This window comes from Stegastes partitus, unplaced genomic scaffold, assembly GCF_000690725.1.
Source record: "Stegastes partitus isolate 25-593 unplaced genomic scaffold, Stegastes_partitus-1.0.2 Scaffold74, whole genome shotgun sequence".
NCBI classification, from domain to species: domain Eukaryota; kingdom Metazoa; phylum Chordata; class Actinopteri; family Pomacentridae; genus Stegastes; species Stegastes partitus.
The window spans coordinates 41,840-64,330 of NW_007577805.1; the positions used below are offsets into that span (position 1 = coordinate 41,840).

Consider the following 22,491-nt stretch of genomic DNA (forward strand, 5'->3'; position numbering starts at 1 on the left):
TTTTAGAAGCACTGTACCTAATTGCATATTTTATTGGGGGAAGCACATTTGGACTCCGAGGGTAAATATTTTTTAGGAAACCAATTAATTTTACTTTAACAGACAGATAATAATTTTACACTTAATACTAATTTAAAACTGCAGAAGTCTTGACCAAAATAAAATTCTATCTTTGGTAATTAAAAATTGTGTTTCACAGGTTTCCTGCAGGGTTCAACGAGTCAAATTTAAGTAGCACACGTGTTATTTTAGTGCCAACTTTATATTTATATCAGGAAAAATATTATAGATATCAGCGAAAATCAGGATGGATGAAATGGCTTTGGATCCTTTCCCAGGTGCACGAATATATTGACATTTATGTCACACTTTTGAGTATTTCTCAGCAGTCGTCCCTCATAAAATTACTAATTAGTCCTTAAATTTAATGAGGATTCTAATAAGAAACAGAAAAAACTAAAATTGTCTGATTATTCTAATGTTATTATATGATCTGTACACAGGTCAGAGGTTTGGAGAAATAGATTTTCCACACACTTTGAGTTTAAAAAGAAGAAGAAAAAAAGCACATTTTATGACAAATGCTATTGGCCATGAAAAACATCCAGTGCCTTTATAAATATTACAGCTTTGAATGCCTTGTCTGTCCCTGCACACTTATGATAGAAAACACTTACAAGATAACAAATCACAAAATGCAACTTCATGAGAATGACACGTGAGTTGTTTTTCCCTCGACCGTATGTTGGATGGACCTGACTACAGAAATTGGACAAGCAGCAGTCAACTCTGTCACCTTCACAGAGTCACACACTCGGCTCAACAACACAGTGACAGGCAGCTGCAAACACAGTGGCACCGATCTCAACTATAATCAGCCGTCAGCCAGCGGTGGCCGGCGCAGACACACGGGGATACGCTGCACCGACACAACAGCGGAAGGAGAAGTGGGTTGTTTTAAGTACCGGAGAGACACCGTAAAGTCCAGATGGGCTGAAAAATAATGAGGGACCTCACAACAGACTTCTCCCTTCAGCAGTCATAATCGCTGCTCCTTCATTCCACACGGCAGACACCAAACACCTGGCAGCCCACCCCTCATTTTAATGGAGAGGAATAGCAGACGAGTGAGCCCATTTTGGGAGCACATTTTCAGTTTAGTCATTTTTCTGAGACAGCTAACCGTGATCAGGTCGCTGCTTTCCTCTGCAGACTTTGACGAGCTCTCTTGCAAATCCCAACGCACTTTATTCTGGTACCAGCAGGCAAAACATCCAAAACAAGACTACACGTGATACAAACCACACAAACTATATTACACTATTACTATTACACCCTTCACTGGCTGTCTGTGCATTTAAGAATTGATCTAAAGATTCTACTGCTTATTTTTAAAGCCCTGAATGGTCAGACTCCCGTCTATATCTGCGATCTGCTCACTCCCTATAAGCCTGACCGCTGCCTGAGATCCTCTGGCAGGGCCTTGCTAATGGTTCCTTGACTTGACACTAAAGGTGACCGAGCCGCTGCTGTCTGGGCTCTTTTCGAAAGGTTTGTTTATTATACCTAGTTTTAAATACCACAAGACAAACCTGCTATGGCTTATTGTAGGAATTAACCCAGTGGTGCTCTTGATCCACTAAACCAACAGAAAACATAAACCAGGTCAAGCTGCAGCCCTCTGAAGACTTTATCTGGAAAAACTCCAGAAAGACCCATCAAAACAGAAAAGTATATTACAGTCTATCACTCTGGGGTTTTTGCTCACCAGCGTTCAGCTGTGGTTCCTTTGCTGAGGTCCGAGGGGAGAGAGAGAGAGCGAGAGAGAGGTAGGAAAAAAATCGATTCTCTGTTGACAAAATCAATAAGCACTCTCCTCTAAGGAAAAACAGTGAGTGATGCTCTAAAATAACTTTAGGATCTACAGCTTTGGCCTTGCCTCGGAGCGCTGCGGTAATGGAGGTGACACTGGATAGCTCTCGTTTACAATGAGCCGTCTGAAATCAGGAGCGTTTCCTTTAGATGGTTCCTTTTGCTGGGTTATATGCACAAGAAAAGACTGTATGTCTAATGGCAAGATGTAAAATCTTGTTTCATTTTCAACATCCATTACTGGTGCTACCTTTTAGTTGGATACCATCTATAAAAGACTTGCAGTTGAAACCAGAAGTTTCCATACACTGTATAAATAGACACATAACCTTTTTTTTCCTCACTGGCTGACATTAAATCAGACTAAATTTTTCCTGTTTTAGGTCAGTTAGGATTACCAAAATTATTTCTATTTGATGAGTGCCAGAATAATGAGAGAGATAGTTTTCTTTTTTTTTGAGATTTTTTAATGACTTTCTTCAAAGTCAGAAGTTCACATCCATCTCCTCAGTATTTGGTAGCGTTGCCTTTAAACTGTCTGACTTGGGTCAAATGTTTTGGGTTTCCTTCCACAAGCTTCTCACAATAGTTTGCTGGAGTTTTGGCCCATTCCTCCTACAGAACTGGTGGAACTGAGTCGGGTTTGTAATCCGCCTTGCTCACACGCCTTTTCAGCTCTGACCACTAATTTTCTACAGGATTGAGATCAGGGCTTTGTGATGACCACCCCAAAACACTGACTTTGTTGTCCTGAAGCCTCTTTGTAACTAATCTGGTGGTATGTTTAGGGTCATTGTCTATTTGGAAGACCCATTTGTGCCCAAACTTCAACTTCCTGGCTGATGTCTTGAGATGTTGCTTCAGTATTTCCACGTTTCTTCCTCGTGACGCCATCTATTTTGTGAAGTGCACCAGTCCATCCTGCAGCAAAATGATGCTGCCACCCCCATGCTTCACAGTTGGGATGGTGTTCTCAGACTTCCAAGCTTCCTCCTTTCTTCCTCCAAATGTAACGATGGTCATTATGGCCAAACGGGTCCATTTTAGATTCATTAGACCAAAGGACATGTGTCAAAAATGAAGCTCTTTGTCCCTGTGTGCATTTGCAAACTGTAATCAGGCTTTTTTATGTTGCTTTTGGAGTAATGTCTTCTTCCTCTCTGAGCAGCCTTTCAGCCCATGTCGGTACAGGACTCGTTTAACTGTGGATGATGACACTCTTTTACCAGCTTCAGCAGCATCTTCACAAGGTCTGTTGCTTTTGTTCTGGGGTTAATACACACAATTTACACCAAAACACGTTCATCTCTGGGACACAGAACCCGTCTCCTTCCTGAGCAGTTTGATGGCTGGACATTCCCGTGGTGTTTATACTTGCATGTAATTGTTTGAGAAAAAAAAGTTTTATGTGTTTTTAAAGAGTGTATGTAAACTTCTGGTTTCAACTGTATAAACAACCTTAACTAATATCTTTATTAATTATGATGAAAATATTCACTCACATTTTACATTTGAGTTTTAAGTACATTTTGGTGTTTTTTTGATAACTTTTCTTTAATCACAGAGAAACCTTTAATAATATTGTTACGACTTCTAAAGCTTTTATCATGATCTCATAAAATGGTATCAGTTGTATTAATATTTAGTATCTATGTGATAAACTTTGCAGTAAAGTAAGTTCTGATTACTGTTACAGCTCTTTTGACAAATGCTCCTGATACAATCAAAACTGGAACAGCTATTTCCGCCTTGCACATATAAATACAAACACAGCGTAAGGTAAGGAGACAGTCTTTTAATGGAAGTGTCAGACATGCGACAGGTCCGTTTTTCAAGCTGGCAAACCACAGCGATAAGCAATCACCTCTCCTATGAAACTGTGGGATGGTTGTTTTTTTTTCCCCAAAGGAAAGTTCTGATTAACAGTGAATATACTACAAAATCTCTGTCTTCAACCCCTAAAGCTTGTGGGACTGCACAGTTGTTCTGGTATTTCCATGGAATGCCTGATGGAATGCCATTTAAACAGTTACAGTGGAAATCAATGCATGAACCCAGCCCTTATCTTATTCATCAAGCGCACGACTTCCAGTGAAAGGCACTTCAGTGTTCCTTAATTAAAGGAACCTGAGTCCCAGAAAGCAATAAAAGCATTCCCTAATTAACTACATTGTGAGAGTGTCTTTACTCGAGAGAGAAAAAGAGCGAGAAAGTGAAAGAGAGAGCGGGAGGGAGTACTGCCAGCGAGCACACTGCACTTCAGCTCCCCACACTTATCTCTTGTTCCGCCATGCGACATGGCATGGAAAATGGAGTTTCTCTAATGGGTGGGTTGCGCATGATGAAATCCATGTTTGCCGTTCCTCAAGGCTGAAATCACTTTTCAGCACCGTCATAAAAACGGCATAGTGGCAAAGCAGAGCGGTAAACAATGAGACACTTTCAAAGTACTTTAGACACTGAGTGGCATATAATGTATATGGGCCATCTCCCTGCAGCCGGCTTCACTTCTGCAGCTTTCTAAAAGTGGTTTCCTCCACAGTGAGTCTGGGAATCTGCTGAGAAGATTGAAAACCCTTTTTTCAGGCTGGTTTGTGATTTTGGATTATACAAATGAAAAGCCAAAGTGCACTACATAACATGCCATTTTATTATTAAATTCAAACTACTTCCAACAATATAAAATATTTTTATGTTTCTGAGTGAACCAGCAGAAAAATAAAATAAACTGAATTAATTATTAAGATTTGAATACAGCTCCGGACTCACGCTAAGAATGTCCCGACTTTGAAGAAAGTAGTAAAAAATTCTCTCTGTCATTATTCTGGCATTTAGCAAATAGAAATAATTTTGGTAATCCTAACTGACCTAAAACAGGAAAAGTTTAGTCTGATTTAATGTCAGATAGTGAGAAATAAAAAGTTTGATGTCTTTTTAAATGTATGTAAACTTCTGGTTTCAATTGTATGTTTTAATCAGTTTAGGCAAACAGTCTTGCATAGCCAGACCACTCCTCAGTGTCACTTTGTTAAAGATGCTTTTGGCTTGTTTGTATTTCTTTAAACATATCATAATTGTGAAGGGCGGAGCTAAGCCCAGGAAGCAGCAACAGTGTCCCTTTAATATTCACTGCAACAACAAAACCTAGCAGGGCTGCCTCACTGCATTATCAAAATCCTCTGCAAAACTTGTCAATGTGGAGGTTGCTGCCCACAGGTGCTTGTTGAAGGATGATACGCAGATCATGGAAATGGGAGGAGAAAGTGAAATGTGCAGCAAGGGGCAGGCTTACACCCGCAGTCTATTCAGTGTGTCAGAGTAAGGCGAATATTCTAATTCTTAAGCTGTCATTTTATTTTCATTCAGTTCATTTAGCTTCTATTTTAGCCTAGGACACATTCACACAAACAGAACTATTGTGCTAAACTTGTATGCTGTTGATGTATGCTGTTACGATTCCTTGCAGAGGGCCGCTGCCATGGACCAACAGTCCATTTAAAAAGCTCCAACTCTTACCAGAGAAAGCGATGTCGGCCCCAGCGACCAAGATGGCAAAAAATGCTGCTGCCCAAACACAGCCTCGGCTACTGCTCAAAGCTAATCACCTCTTGGTTAAAGGAGAAGAACAGGTGAAAAGGTGTTTAGCTCAATGCCATCAAACAAGCAAGTATCATTGATTTCCTTATGGTAAGTATCAATCACACTAACATAACAGACTTTAAAATGTCTGGCGCTTCAGTTAACAGTGTCAGCAACTTGACATTAAATGTGTAGCTTTGCACAGTCAGACCTATCCCCACACCTGGTTGTAGAGCTGGGAATCAATGATGTCGGCATGAAGTGTATAATTTCTTTAATCTATGCTATAAACGTCAGCAGGGCGAAATGTGGGTTCATTACATCAAACTTGCTAAAATTTCCAACGATAGTTATTTCAAGTTATTTTCATAGTTATTACGCTCATCGTGACTCTTTTGACAGATCATGTAGCAACTAGTCTATAATTTTATGTAACACCTGAGACTGTGGCACACAATGCATCAGACACAGAATGATTAAATCAAGGTTTGGTTTTTGAAAAAAAAAAAGAAAAAAAAAGACCTATTTCTATATTAGGTCTATTATCATCCAGCTCAAGAAGAAATATAATTTACTCCAAACTCCTAGAAAGGAGCTTATTGAGTAGCTTTTTAAGCAATAAAGGAAGTCAAAGAGCAATAACCTTATAACGCAAAAAGTCAGCTCTCACTGGCTGACATTTCAGGTCCTTTCAACATATTGTGGGTGTTTTAAAAGTGACTCCATATGAATACAGTGAGAGAAAAGAGCATAAAATACAAGTAGATCTGTGAGTCATTCCTACAGTATGTCCTGATGTGATCCAGTGGTTGAGATGATTGAGATCATTATGTATTTGTGAGGAAAGAAACAGAGTTTACTGTGAAATTTCTTTACACACATTTTTAAAATTTAAATCATACATGTTTGTATTTGAATGTATGTATTTGCATTATTCTTGTTTATCACAACTTAATCGTGAGATATTTGGCTGTCCTTCCTATCAGTAATAGATTATTATTAACATTTCAGCTGCACTTACTTTCCTGTTTTGAATCCAGATAAACTACTGCGTTGTTTATAACCAGTTTTATATTCTGAATGCTCAGGTTTCCTCTAGGCGTCAATGTCCCATGTTCACCATGCAAAACAATAGTAGATCCTACATAAGTTAAGTTAATAAACTTGAATTGTCCTTTAATAGTACTTTAAATGATGCAGAACCAACTTAGGAAAGAATCCTTCCATGATAATACAGTCCCGTTTATGAAGCCACATTGTTTTGGTGAGTTAATCCCATTTAATATCCACATTTCCATTACCCGCCTGTTAAGTCTGACACCTTGCGTGACATTTCAGATCCCAGTGCTCCTTCGGGGTTAGAAAGGCAATGCATGTATTGCAAGAGCTGCAGAAGAATGACAGCTGAGTAGTTGTTTTTGGACGAGACGGAGCCCTGTGACATGTTGAAAAAGACAAGAGCCTCGGCAAATGCAGTCGAGGCTTGGACCCAGAAATAGTACAATCAGAAGGCTGATACGTCAAAACGTAGCATGAGCATAACTGGGCAAACTCAACCTTCTCACGAAGATCATGTGATACAACCAAAACCTGAGGAACAGCTCCTGAACAGATCTTGTGGTGAGATTTTTTTTGTCGCGTAATTTAGTCTAGATTCTGTGATTGTGACTGAATATCAGAGGAAGTAGAGAGACATTGACTCTTATAGCAAAACTCAACATGATTTGTGAACTTTACAACCTAAAGCAGGTCATTTTTAATGTAAAAATCCACAACTATAAATAAATCTAGTGTTAATCTATTTTACCACCACATCTTAGCATCCTTTTTTTTACCACTTCCATACAGTCGATGAATAATTTAAATTTATGCGAGCTTTACAAGATGTCTCTGTTCTGGCTCAGTGCTGTAATTAAAGCTCTGTTACATTCACCCTCTTCTCCCTTCCTGCTAATACAGAGCACTTTACATTAGAGGGAAAGTTTCATGAACTGGAGAGAATCTGATGGATACATTTAAAAGCGTAGGGTGTGTATGCGATATTGCATATGGGTTATATCCACTTCAAGCCTCTAATCCAACGTGACAGGACCCTGTTGGTCAATTAACCTTGACATTATATCTTGTTATGCCTACGAGAGCAACACCACGTCCATGCCCTTTCCCCGCTGTGGCTTGTTTAAGCGAACAATACGTGCAGAGAGCATCATCCGACTGTCTGCAACAATGGCTTTGTGTTTAGTCGCTGCAAGCTGATGATAATGAACGCTGTGCTCAGACATCCTCGATGCGAGTTCCTCCTTTCATACCAAACAAGATTTAATTTAAAACGAGCTGGTCTACTTCTTTTGTGATTTGGTCAAATTAGCAATTTATATTCCATCCTGTCCGCTATTCAGATTTCTATCAGAAAACGTGGACCCATCAGAACAATGCATTTGCAGGGCATCCTTTGAGCTGAAGTGAGAGGAGAGTGGACAGCTGTGTTTGTTTGTCTTCAGAGTAAAGGTGCATTCGAATCACGTCGCATCAAACACAGCGAGTTGGTCAGCCTTCCACTCTGGGTTCAGTTCGTTTGGCCGTTTGAACTTGAGTTGCACAAAATATAACCAAGTCCTGACGGTGTGCTGTTGGACCTCAGAGAACCATAATGGCGGCGCGCATGGACGCAGCGCCCCCTTCAGGAGGCAGCGAACATTTAGTGTCTTATCCCAGACATACGGTGGCCCAGAAGTGTCACAACAAAACAATAAGCCACAACACAACACAATTAGCCGCAACACAACAGAACGGCTGCAACAGAAGTCGAACAAGTCAAACAAGCAATGACTCTTTATTTATTGAATTTCCCTTCTGGGATAAATAAAGTATTTTTCATTTCATTTTATTTGTAAATCAAAGTTAACAACCGCTTTAATAGCGCATACCGAGATTAATGGACACTATTTGCCATCAGTATTTTACTTACTTCTCGAGACGTTTCCAACAATCTCCGGCTTCTGCCCACTTCGTGTGGTTGCGCACTTCACAGTATAACTTTTGGGTTAAAAAAAAACAACTTCCGTTGCAGCCGTTGTGTTGTGTTGCAGCTAATTGTGTTGTGTTGTGGCTTATTGTACTGTGTTGTGGCTTTGTTTTGTTGAGACACTTCTGGGCCACCGTACAGACGTGCATTCTGAAAACTCGCTGGTTGAATAATCCTGAAGAAATGGTCTCTCATCTTGCCTGTACTGCTGTGTATGTACAACAAAATGACAATAAATCTGATTTGATTTGATTTGAACCATAGTTTGATCAGTAAGAGCACAACTGCAAAGAAATTACATCCTTAGTCGTGCTTACATTCATCTTTCTGAGAAGCTGCAAAATGATGACGGGGTTTCTGATGCTTGGTAGGAAACACTAGTAGCTTTTAGTAAAATTTAAGCAGTTCATTATTTTAAAACCAAGACAATAAAAAACTACTTTAAAAAGACGTTTTTATTCTTATGTCCTCATCAAAATCTCATCGGAGTTGTTATAGTAATATGAGTGCTGATAAAATAACAATTTCATCGTATTATTGTGTCATACAATAGTCAATATCTAATTAACTTTGAGATCAACAGCCCCAGCAAAGAGACTCTGAATACTGTACAAAGGTGTAACAAGTCACCGATTAGTTGTCAACTATTAAATTAACTGGCAACTATTTGATCATTGCTGAGTGGATTTCAGTCATTTTCTAACAGAAAAAGTCAAAATTCTTTGATTCCAGCTTCTTAAATCTGTATATTTTCTAGCTTCGTTCCTCCACTATGACAGTAAACTCAATACCTCCAGGTTGTGGACAAAACAAGACATTTGTCATCAAGGCTTTGGGGGACACTAATCAACATTTTCCACCATTTTCTGACATTTTATAGAACGACCAACCAATCGCTCAATACTGATCCCTCAGGATAAGTTTTCTACAGCGTTCTCAGATACAGCGCACTCCATAATTATTGGCACCCCTGGTTAAGATGTGTTAAAAGCCTTAAAATAAATTCAATTTTTAATGCAAAAACAAACCCCCACACTGAAAATTGTAGAAAAATGCAACATGTAAGGGTGCTAATAATTGTGGCACACATGATTTGATGTAAAAGAATTATTTTTTAATGTGGGATTTTTTTTCACACTGAATAAATGCACTTGAATTAAAGGTTAAATTTTCCTCTTTTTTTTCATTGTGGTCCTATATTAATTAAGAAAAAGACTGAATTTGCTAGAAGCTAAAGAACACATCTTAACCAGGGGTGCCAGAAATTATGGAGGGCGCTGTATCTACAGAGGTGAGAAGACAGGAGATCTGAAGTTCTCTGGAGGGAATCTGGTTAAGATCTGGCTTTGATTTGACAAATGCTCCATGGCATCTTGTAAAGGGAAAACTTTTGTAAGGCGAGAGCAGAGAGTAGCTGATGAGGCTTGTAGCCAGAGTAGCAGCCAGGCAGAGACGGATAGCTCTGCTGATCCACCACCGTAATCCCCTTTAATAAACTCTGCTGTCTGAGCGGCCAAAGAGTCAAATAAGTTGAGACACTTTACAGGGATCCTACAGCTTAGGGCAAGGTAGATTTAAGACATTTTAATACTTTTTTAATGCCACTCAGAATACAAATTAAAACCAACTGAGCTTCCATTTCCCCTGAACTGTGATCCCAAATATGCAGCCCAGGTGTGATCTTTGCACTTGTAGTGAGTATGCAGATCTAGCCGTATGGCTTTTGTGTTTTGGTTGACCTTTGAAGTAAACAAATCCTTGTTAGCATCCACATCAGGTTGATCTGAAATATCTCAGGTTAATTTAAACTTGCAGATGTAAGCTGTCTTGTCGGAACATCATGCACTGAGCAATTCCAAGGTCTGGGAAGTTTGCAGATATGACACCTACTCCCTCGTGTGACTTGTATGATGGAGTTTTGTCACGTTGACACCACTGTGTGTCTGCTTTCAGTCTAGACATGCAGCTAAATGTTGTTGTCCAGAGATCTGTTGCTGCTTGCCCTTGTGCTGGTATTGGAGATGGGGGTGGAGGTGTGGGGGAGACGAGGGTAGAACACACCTGGGAAATAGCTGGCATCTGTTGTTGGGTTGACTTGATAATTAGGATTCCTTTGCCTTGATTCCTACTACGCAGAGTTTGAAACATTCCCTGCACAAAGTACACTGTGCCATATGTTCCCTGGTACCGGTTTCAGCCATGACAGAATCCTGCTTGAATTGCCAGTTTTGGATAGATTTGCTCGAGCTCATGTTGTTGTGAGCTTGCACACAATGCATCAGTTCTAAGCATCCTGGCTGCAAAAAGAGTACGAGCGTGGGTTGGTTCCGCGACCCGTTAAGAGACATAACGTGAATGAAATAAGCACCTTGAAACTGCAGTGCACTGATGACAGTATAAAAACACAGATTCAGGCCTCTGGGGTTTCATACATAACAAATCTAAGGACCCAATCCTGTCAACTTGCAGAATGGGACTTTCTGTATCACTGGTCTTTAGGGCTGGTCCGAATGGCAATTTCTGATCTCCGGACATTCGACGCACAGGCCGCATTTGGCTACACAGACCAGTTTCTGTGTTTAGGGTAGCGGTGACGGCTCCGTTTCCGCGGTGACGGGGATATTCGGCGATCCAGTTTGATATCCCGATTCCAGCACAGCGAAGGAATAGTCGGCTATTCGGGCCCAGCCCTATTGGTCTTCAGATCTTTTTTTTGGCTGGAACATGCGTGGGTAAATTGCTCCAACACTTAGAGTAGTTTTACAGTATTTTACGTAGTAGGTGAGCTGGTGTGCTCAAGCTCATGTGAGTGGGGAAAGGTGGTTGAAGAGAGAGAGACTTCATAGATCTTCACAGTCAAGGAAGGAACACTGTGGAGATACATTTTAAGGCAGGAAGGGATAACTTTCATGGAAGAAACTTTGGAATATGGAAATTTGATACAGAGATTCAAGTTCTTAGCGGTTTGGACAGTGACTGGGCAGGGACTCTAAAAACAGATGTTACCATTTATTTCAACATTTAATAAATCCTAAAATCAAACATTCAGTATCGTCACATTAAGAAGACGTCTGAAAGATTGATTTAGGACATTTTAATATCATCCATAAGTGGGAAATGGACTTATATAGCGTATTTCTGTACTCAAAGTGCTTTTACAATGTGTTTCTCATTCACCCATTTACCCACACATTCATACGCCAATGTAAGGTAATGCAAGGTGCCCACCACTGGGAGCAACTTTGGGTTCAGTGTCTTGCCCAAGGACACTTCAACTGGAGGGGCAAGGGATGGAACTGCCAACCTTGGAGTTAGGGGACACTAGCTCTACCACCTGAGCTACAGCCGCCCATCCATCCATTATCTATACACCACTTAATCCTCAGGAGGTTTGCGGGGGGGGGCTGGAGTCTATCCCACCTGACTCAGGGTGAACATTTTGATACCAATCAGACTTTATTTTGGATACATATAATCATGCCTTTAAGAATGTTTTAGGTTTGGTATCCATCTAAGACTGTGACCGCTTTGAAAAAATGGTGCAACAACTTGATAATCATACTCTTTGGTCTTGTAGTCAGTCTTATGTCTGTATTTTTAGCTGCAACTACCAGAGAATTGTCAGTCAAAACCACAGGTGAAAGACATTGTTTTAGTCCAAAAAGGTCCCAGAGGTCTGCACCAGAGTGCAGAGCAAAACGCCGTCTTGTGTTTGTTAATACATAAAGACAAATTATTAATATCAAAGTCTCATGCGTTAAGTACCTTTGACAATGCAAGAGCTCTTACCTTAAAATAAAATTACAACACAAAACAACAAAGGTGATTTCAATTTGACGCAAGACCTATCGTTTTGAGAGTGCTTTTGGCTGCCGAAAACCAAAAAGCCCATGATGGAAAAAAGACGAGAGGGAAAAAAACAAAAAAACACCATTATTTATTTTCCTGAAATGTCAATCGCTTGTCTGTGTTATTTGGAGTAATGGCTGGTGGAACCAGCAGTCATGGATCAAACAGCCTCCCTGTTCAGAGGTTAATTGTTATCGGGAAGTAAAGCCTTGGGTGTTTAGAAAACTTACAGAGAAATTCAATACGCTGGTTTCCTTGGAGGAAATCGCTCCGTTCAATGAAAAGCCACAGCATGGTTTGGTGTGATTACATAGTCGGACTTCAGCGTGTGTGTCGAAGTGTGTGGGTTCATATTTATGTGGCAGCGGAAGACGTGATCATTCACAAACCATCAGAGGGCCTCTTCTTGTGGCACAGTACACACATTTTATGCTTCACAACCATGTTGATACGTTTTAATTTTGTTTATCTAACATAAAAGCCAGTTGGAGCTTTTTTAATGTCAGATTTTGCATCTTTTTGTGGTTTTACTTTGTCGTTCTTTCTGGCAGAGAAAACAGGCAATTTGAAGATGCTGGAAATTTTCGACTATTTTCTGGCATTTAATCAGTTTAATTAAAAAACATTCAACTGCATACTTAATAACAGCTAGCAGCAGCCCTACACAGTAACACTCGTATCAAATGGGATCTGAGCATCACACGAAAATCATCTATGTAACAATAAATATCGCCAAACTAAGACGATCTTTCCTCAAAATTAGTTCCAAAAGTTTGTTGGTTTTTGCATACTCGAGCCATCAGCCAACAGATGAGTCCGAGGCAAAATCCTCGGCTTAGAGACGTGATGATGGACAGAAATTCAGCAGCAGGTTGGTCCAGTGTGACAGCTCCATGCAGCCGCCCTCAAAGCCTGCAGGGCTTAAACTGGGTTATAAGCCGAAAGAAGATCTTGTGCAGTCGCAGTAGACAGGCTGTGCTGAGCGCGCAGCTTCTCCCCTCGCACAGTCTTGCTAAATTTGCTACCTGACTTTGTCCAGACAGTATCGATATTCCTCGGAGTAAACAAGTCTTTGGCCATTCATCATCAGCCTGGCAGCACCGGGGAGCAAAGTCACTGCTTTTGACTGAGGAAGATGACGTGACAGCAAACAGGAATAAGTAGGAGAAGACTCTGCATAGTAGACGGGGCTTTTTGGGATGATCTCTGGTAACTTTTTTGCCCGATTTGGGTAAAATTATCTTCAATATAGTTCTTCTCCAGATTGCTAAATTTGAAAATGGTACATGCTCTACCACAGAAAGCAACATGAAAAAGTTTGGACTAGATTTGGTGGAACTTTCCACATGTCTTGGAGACGGACTTCTAATGCAGAGCCAAAGGTGATATCATTCTCAGTCAATCACAATACAGAACTCTCCCGATCCTATTCGTTCACCCTCTCCACCCCTTTCCATCAGTGTCTCATTTAAGCCCACATGGAGCCAAAGCTCACTAGTTGTAGCTATGAAAGTTATTTCAATATAAATCATGGCTTTCTTTTGGTAAATATGCTGCCTTGTACTATGAGGAGGAATTTTTCATGCTGACTCGATGCACTATTAAATCTCAGGAATGGGGAAATATGACGAGCAGTGTCGCCAAAGAAATAGGGCTTCTCTTCCATGGGAGCCATTTCCTGTTGAGAATATTACTTCCACATGAGCCTGTGGATATATCTATATTTAGATTTCTGCTGCATGCAAAAAACCTTGGATCTCCAGGCAGTGCTTTATCCTAAATGACACAATGACAACCATATTCTCACATACTTAAATCTGCAAAATTCTCCAGGAGGCAAAAACAATGTGGAAGCATTTGGTTGGAAGGTTTGTTGATAAAAGATGATGTCAAATGGAAGAGACAGTTCTGACTGAAAACACAAAGCGAAATAGAAAGAAAAAAGTCTAACAAAGGCTGCCACGCATAATTTAGTGATTTATGGTGTCAAACACTTGAGTTATTGTTGCCAGATGTTTATTCTCCACTTCAAATGTGATTGCGTCTTTCATAAGATAATTTAGTAAGACAATTTCTTCTGAGCCAATGAAACACTGGAGCTGTTGATACTACTTTGACTCAGAAGCGGCACAACAAAAGGTGAAAGTAAATAAGTAAATAAAATAATAAGTAAATAATTGGTCCAGTTGATTCGCTGGAAGTCGAAGGTCGTCGGTTGGCAGCTTATTGTGCGTCAACCGAAAAAGTTCACTCGCAACAACAGCTGAGTCACGGTTTCACCGGCATCACATTGAATGGTTTCATTTCTGATGGACTCATTTGAAATCAAAAGGACTGTAATCATCACATAGACCTCTTTTTTTACAATTAACGTACGAGTTACAGAATTTTGTTTTATACTACTTGATAAATTCAAATAAGGCAATTTCTTCTTCCTCATCACATCCAGTTTGAAGTGTGGAGGAAATGATAATTAAAATTAAATGCGAGTCATTTATGCACTCTATGCCTGTCAGTGAATAACAGACTGTTTACTGAGAGAAACTTTCCCAGTGTGTCCCACATGCATATTTTATGCTTTTTTCAGGACACTAAACCATCACCACCGCTATCATCTCAGTTCCTGGAATGTCAGAACTGTATATTCTTTGCATGTAATGCTTCTGTTTGAAGAAAATGCAGTACAAGTAATGGCTGGCTCACAGTACAGGAGCTGGAAAACCCCAACAGATTTCAAATTTAGCTTGCATCTCACACACGAGGAGAAACTTCATAGATTTTCTTCCCTCTAATCTCAGACATGCTCACACTACAGGAGTGGAAAATACTGGTGCATCAAACACTATAGGATGTGATTATTGCCAGAAGGGGCAGTCAGGAAGCATAGCACCGCCTCAGGTGATCTCATTGGGAAGCAGAAGCAAACAGAATGGTGCAACAACTTGATAATCATACTCTGTGATGAAGAAAACAAAAGCAGAACCCCAGTCTGGATGAGAAAATGTTTGATAAGATCCTGCCAAAGCTACTAGTTTTAAGATCTATGACTAATGTTGGCCACAAAGGTTAGAATGATTAACACGGCTTGGAAACAGAATCCACTGCTCCGTGACAGACCAGCCAGACTTTACCTCAGAAATATCAAACAAGTTTAATTTTATTTGGGGTGACCCTGGTGAGTCTGGGATCTTGGGCCAGCGTCAGATTGGAACAAGAGCCCCGATCAGAGTTTTCTTCTGATTGTCTGGTAGAGTGAAGCAGGGGCAAATTGGCCCAGAACTCCTGTTGTCTGTCCCCAGCATAACAGAATTTTTATTGTTCTGCTGATTGGTTCTTCTGTATAACTGTTTGTCAACACAATGCAAGAAAATAGTGAAAAATGTCACACTTTCCCAGAACCAATGGTGACATTCTTAAATTGGCCATTTTGTCCAAAATCCAAATATGTGCACACAACCATAACGGAAGACAAGGAAAACCAATAAACATTTTACAGACTGGGACCTGTACATTTTTGTACTTTTGCTGAAAAAACATCTAGGTTAAATAGAAAATCTGTTATTAAAATAGCATTAATTCTCTAGACTTCATCTAACGGAGCAGGTGTTTCAGTCCTTATGTCATCACTACACTGAACATATAACATATATGGACTGTTTGAGGAGCGGCTTCTGCTTCACTACTCTTCCAACATATACAATGAAAGTGGTATGAATTTACTTAAACAGAAATGCGTCATAAAATGTCTCTATATTCATGTTAATTAAACTCCCAGTTTAAAAGAAATGACTACTTTGTAGTCATGCATCTGTGAGCGTTTGTTTTGCCAGCATCAGCTGTTGGCTGATTAACTTCAGCTCATGCAGAGTCTGTAAATGTTAACTGACCCATATTACACAAACTGTGAAAAAACTTTAACTGTCACAGCTGTGCTCCGTCCAAAAACTGAAGACACAATAATCTCAAAATGAAATGTCTTGTTTTGACACAGCCTTGCATGCGCTGCAGGTGTAGCCACTGAAAAGCACAACTGTCACATACATTCAATGTAGCCAAAGTATTACGGCTGGAAAAACAGAGACACTCACGTGGAATTTTATGCAGCTCATTCATGAACTTGTCCTTCAGCTTAGAAAAGGCTTCGTCCTTCTCGCCTGTGCCCGGTCCGGCCATGTTGGTGGTGTTGGAGCCGGTCGTGGAGGAGGAGGAGGTGGTGGGCATGGGCGGCGCTGCCAGCGCTTCCCTCCGACTCTCGTTCATCGTGGCGTTGTTGGGCAGCCAGGCAGATGCTGGACAAGTGGAGGAAGAGAAAGAGGAAACAGACTGGGTTAGATTTTTTCTCTTTTTTTCTGCTGCTGTGACAGATGCATGTCAGAGGCAGCGCGCTCGCCTTGTCAGTTGACTGAGTTGACGCAGACCGTGTGAGCAGCTGCTGGCTCAGCCTGAGTAAACATCAGCTGGGGTCCAGGATGAATTGGCCAGCATTCTGAATTCAGAACAAAGCTACTTACTCATTGCTTAAACTCCAGATTAACATCACAGAGCAAAGATAAAATGATTATTTATTACTCTCACACAACACAGGCCGTGGAGCTCAGCACAACAACTGGCTTAATTGAAATTCTGTGCAAGTCATCCATAAATACAGTACATACAGTGATGATGCAGGACAGAGAAGATAACAAGTCGACTCTTATCACACCGAGCTCCGTGCACACACCAGGTGTATTTACTCCACATAAAGGTCTTTTGTGATGAGGCAGAAGGAAACAATGTATCTCTGATGTTAACCTCTGTTTTGCGTGCATATGCATGTGTGCCCCGTGTGTTCAGATGCACTCATGCGCTTCTACGTGTGCACCGTTGTGTAATTATTGTGTATCACAGGAGCCTCATCCCTGAACATGTCTGTCATCACCTCAGTCACTGTGGAAGGTTGGTTCCACGTGAAGTTTCCACATTACCGTAATTATGGACAACTATAGAAGACACAATATGCCAGTGTGACACTACAATAGGAAAACATATCATCTCCACACACTGAGCAGGACCTTGTATTTATGTTGTATGAATACTGGAAAAAGTTGAGTGACATTAAACACAATGAAATTATAGAAATATAAAATAAATGTGATGCAATTTCTCAAGCAATTAAATATTTTGATGGCACAAGCTCCACTCTGATTTTTATTCACCACTACACTATAATAAATTACTGGAAAAATGCAGCCAAATTCTAAAAGTGGTGTACGGTTTTTACATTTATGATTAAAAACTCAAAAACCGGATACTTTTTTGGAGTCAAAAACAAGAAGGACAAGAAATAGCCAGTAACTGTAAAAACTGACACATCAACTGGACAAGAAATTTGCAATAAAATGACACAAATGAGACACAAAACAATACAAAAGAGGCACAAAACAACACACAAAAAAATAAGAATAACAGATACAAAATGCAAACAAGACACAAAATAATGCACGACACAAAACAACACAAATGACAAAAACAAGACACACAACAACATAAAGGAGGCACAAAAGGCCAAAAATGAGACACAACACAACATAAACATGGCATGAAACAAGAAAAACAGACAAAAAAAAACAAAAATTAGACAAAAAAAAAACCCAACACAAAACAAGAAAAACCCGACACAACATGACAAAAAACACTTCTAATATTGATTATAGTGCAACATGATATTAAAACTGTATATTGTTGGAAAGCTACAGTAATAAACTGTAAACCTTATGTTCTTTAGCAGAGAGCTGCAATCAATTATACAGTAATTAACAGCTTAAGTGAATTAAATTGTAACACAGAAAAAGTTGTTGCAGTGCACAAAATGGACGGTTAGTTAGCAGAGATCTCTTTCCAGTGCTATGTACGACTCAGTATCATGACATCCAACAGTCTGGCAAAGCTGCAGCACAACTCTGCCTCAGAAAGAGACTATTTATTGTCTACTCTTGCTGTGCAGGTTGTAATTTGGCTCTGTCACCATAGCAATCCAGGAGGATAATGGTGCACTAAAGTAAACTAGTGCACAGTGAAGATTGATTGCCTAATTTTCCTTCTTTGCCACAGTCAGCGCTCATGAAACTTTTCCCCCCATTCATACTATTGTTTCCTATACAGGCGCTGCGCTGGTTCTGACAGGAACACTGTTAAAGGCTTCCATGTAATTGAAAAATCTAAATGTAACCCCCAGAATGGCCTTCGATGATATTCATTTCTAAACCTCAAAGAGCTGGGGGCCGAATGCAGCGGCAATTCATCCTAATACAATCTTTAAAAACATGAAGGAAAGAAAGCGTCAGACAGCTGAATTCCAATTTATGTTCCTTCAAATGTATAAAATGAGGTTTGCAGCGAGGCAATTTGGGCTGAATTGCGTTAGAGATACAAAGTGTGTTTTCAATATTGTGCTGAAATAATAACTGCATTTCACTACTTTAGGCTTTATGTAGACACTTTATTTGGGTGTCCTTAGAAAGAAATGAATGTGTTTTCTTCGCTTGAGTTTATTTACACCGAGGTGATGCTCTGCTTAAAATCTAGGGACACTCGTGATCGACTGTTGGAAGCTGTGCAGGCTCATGTGAGTACTTGTGAAGCAGCACATTTGCTTTTTAGTCAGCCCTGACTGTGGCTGGAGGGGGAGCGGCGATCACGTCTCATTTTCCATGTTCTCTGAGATTTCCCAAGCGATCGGGTCACAACAGTGTTTCTCTAAAATCTAGGTTAGCACTGCTACTACTGAGACCTGCGGCAGTAAAGACGAGTGCTTCTTCAAATAAAGTACAGCTATCTAAACAAAATCTACAAGCCATGAAATACATCAGATAACAGTTTTGTGAAACTTGAGAGGACACTGCTTGCAGTTATGATACAATCAGATGCCTGGGAGTTGGAACAAATGGAGAAGAAGTCAACGATAAAGGACACTGCTTCAAGCTAGTAGTTCACTTTACCTCACAGTTTGCAGACTACACATCACTCAAATCCAGTCCAATAGCAGTAAAAATGTTTTCCATACGGTAACATTCCCAACCTGCAGTCATCCTGAACCACGCCAGTCTGTGATGTCTGGTACGGTATAACATTTTCTCAGTAAGTGCCCACTGTGAACCCAACAATTACTGTTTGTGTTGACCTACTTGTGTTGTCAGAACAAGAATTCTATATCATTAACTCCAACCAGGATAGCATTTGTTGCCCATCAGCTATCACAAGCTTTTTATGCTTTGTTTTCTGAAACCATGACGCCAAAATTAAGGTTCATCATAACAAAACTGCGAATTTAGAGACAGATGTGATTTAATAGACTTTTTGGTCTTCCTAAAGCATTTAACCTTCAGGACTTAATACATTTAACCTTCCTCAGGTCTCAAGTGGAATAAAACTACCGTATGTTTAAGTGCTTTGATGCAACCTTCACGTTACACTGAATCCATCCATTCATTCATTTATTTCTCTCTGTCCAGGGTTGAGTGGAAGATTATAACTTGGAAAGTGGCATTTACAGACAGGAAATGTAGATATTTTGTGAATGTGCATGGGCAAGTGTAGGATTATAATATTAATTTTTAATCACATAGATACTGTTTGGGTCTTTTAAAAAAATGCACTGCCATGTTTGTTATCAGAAGTCCGTTAAAGAACAGACAGTTGGCAGATGCAACTATAACTTAGAACAAACATATTGTTTTAACACCAAATAATGAACAAAAAACAATTAGTTGTTCAACAATGCAATTACAGTAGGAGGACAAATACAAGAGAATAAAATGCTACACATGGATAATTACCAAGAGTATAACAAAGACAAGAAAGATCAATGTTTCCACAATGAAATCAAGACGTATGTCCTTTGTAAAGAGATCAGAATATCAACAGTGGCATGTAAAGATGTTACATGATGTGCAACTGAAATTGCTTTGTGTTGCGAATTTGAATATAGATGAAATTCACAAGAAAACAGAACATCCAAGGAGGTACGATCGTTCAAATTCAAATAGGAACTACAACTGGAGAGGAAACAGTAAGCGGGAAAACATAAACGGATCTACTGTTGGTTTTAGCATCAAGAGCCCTTCCACAGCACTGAAGCACACACACACACACACACACACACACACACACACCGCTACTCCATACCTACAGCTAAACTGACTGTACAGTGACTCAGCACAAACACTCCCCTTACTCGAGTTTCTTTGTGTGAACGCTCCTGTAATTGTAAAATGGGCTGATTTACTGCAGGTTTATTATCTTCCACAAATAAGAAAACCAGGGTTTGTAAATGGAAATCACACAAACAGATAAGCAGCTCTTTAATTGGACCTGTGGATCCACCAGGTTCGAGCAGCAGAGGCAAAACAAATGTGATTATCTGCACAGGACCTGAACAGAGCACCTATTCATCTTATTTCCAGTTATCATAGGAGTGATGCGTCTTTCCACAACATATAATCCCAGATTTCTTGTAAACACTGCATCCTGTTGCAGCAACTTATTTGCTGAACAATTCTGGAGGTAATGGATAGCAGATAAATTATTGCGAGATTAGAATTGGACCAGAGAGCCAATTTAGGCAGCTGAATAATAATTTCTTTGTACATGTACATCCAGAATTAGCTGTAAATCTAGTGGATCGTACAGTCAACCACGGTTCATGTGAAGTGTGGATTATTTTAACCATTAGTTTAACCATCATGTTGTGGAAAACAGTTTTACTGCTGCTACAGCTTTTTAAAGGTTCCATATTGTGCCTTTTTTATGCAAATTAATCAAAGTCTAACATGTCTCCACAGTGTAGCTTTTGGTTTTTTAGCTGAAAATACTGCAAAAATTGCGTATTTCACCATGACTGTATAAGCCCTGGTCCTGTTCTAAATCTGTTTTGCTCTGAAAACCAATGAGTTGCTCCTGTTCCCGCCTGCTTCAGGAAGAAAACTCTGTCTGCGTCTGTTTAAGCTGGACAGCGATTGATAGTGAGGAGTTCCATAGCGCCTGGGTTGAATTCTTACTGGCTTGTAAAGCTGGGACGCTAACAAGTTGTGGAGGGCCTTAAGCTATGACATAAGTAAAGGTCTTCATGTCGTAACAGCTTTTAATTTACAATTCCAACTTCAAAACAACCACAAAACACAATACAAATGGTTTTTTTTGTACCATATTGAACTTTTAAAGTAACTAGAAGGACACCCAGAGCGCACATCCTCTGACATGGCCAATGCCCTATCTCACAACTTCAGAGAAAGTGATTTCGATCTGTACCAAAACTTAATTTATCATGCTCCACCTCTCCAAGTTTCAAGAGCACTAAAAACATACTGTACATCCACCTGGAGAGATGATTCCCTCAATAGTGACCTTTTAAGCAGTTGCCATTGACAGCAATGGCGTTTTTTTTTCTTTTTTTGTTTTTGCTGATGCAAAAAACCCATCCAATCCATGGGTCATGAGCTGCAATATGATCCAAGCTGTGAGTTTTTGTGATCAGTTGCACCCCTATAATAAACTATTTCAACCACTAACTCCACCATTGAGGGAACCAAACAAAGGGAGGTAGAGGCTCAGGCAGCAGCAAACAGTGGTGGTGGGTTAGGTTGCCCAGTCGTGGCAAAACCACAATCTGGAACAACTAACGTGAGTGTGACCACGAGCCAGCAGGCTGAGCCGATTGGTAGAATGAAACCAAGATACTGTTGGTCCCATACAGAGGTAGTGTCGCTGCGTGTGAAAACAAGATGCTTGAAATGTTCTTGAAAGGAAAACCAGAGGAAACACACCTGCTGACCACTGTGGTGCTTTAGACTCAGCCAGGTACTTCAGTGAGCACAACATTTACCAAAAAGTCAAAGAGGGATCATGTTCGGGCACTGGCAGAGCCACTCCAACTAGTGGGATGCTTTCATGTACAAAGTAGGGTGAGATGTGAGAGGAATTGTAAAGGAGTTCTGCCCTTTTGGTAGACACTCAATAAAAATAGAGAACTAGGCAAGACAACACAGCAACATACAGCCTCCCCACAGGGATATACATAAAAGGAACTGTTGAAGACTAGACAAAATACAACTGTCACCAAGAAAAGAGCATTTTGAAATTATGTGATTGTATTAAAAGTCATCACTTTGGCTGAACCTTTGCAAATGAAC

At 40.1% G+C, this 22,491-nt stretch overlaps 1 protein-coding gene across 1 annotated transcript in view; it reads right to left on the minus strand.

Moving 5' to 3' along the window:
* Positions 1-22,491, minus strand: part of syt1a (synaptotagmin Ia) — a 205,581-nt gene that overhangs the window by 36,536 nt on the left and 146,554 nt on the right. The window contains exon 4 of the mRNA XM_008276467.1: positions 16,414-16,614. Coding sequence (XP_008274689.1) covers positions 16,414-16,585 — 172 coding nt within the window. The 5' untranslated portion in view covers positions 16,586-16,614. The remainder of the gene's footprint in view (positions 1-16,413; positions 16,615-22,491) is intronic.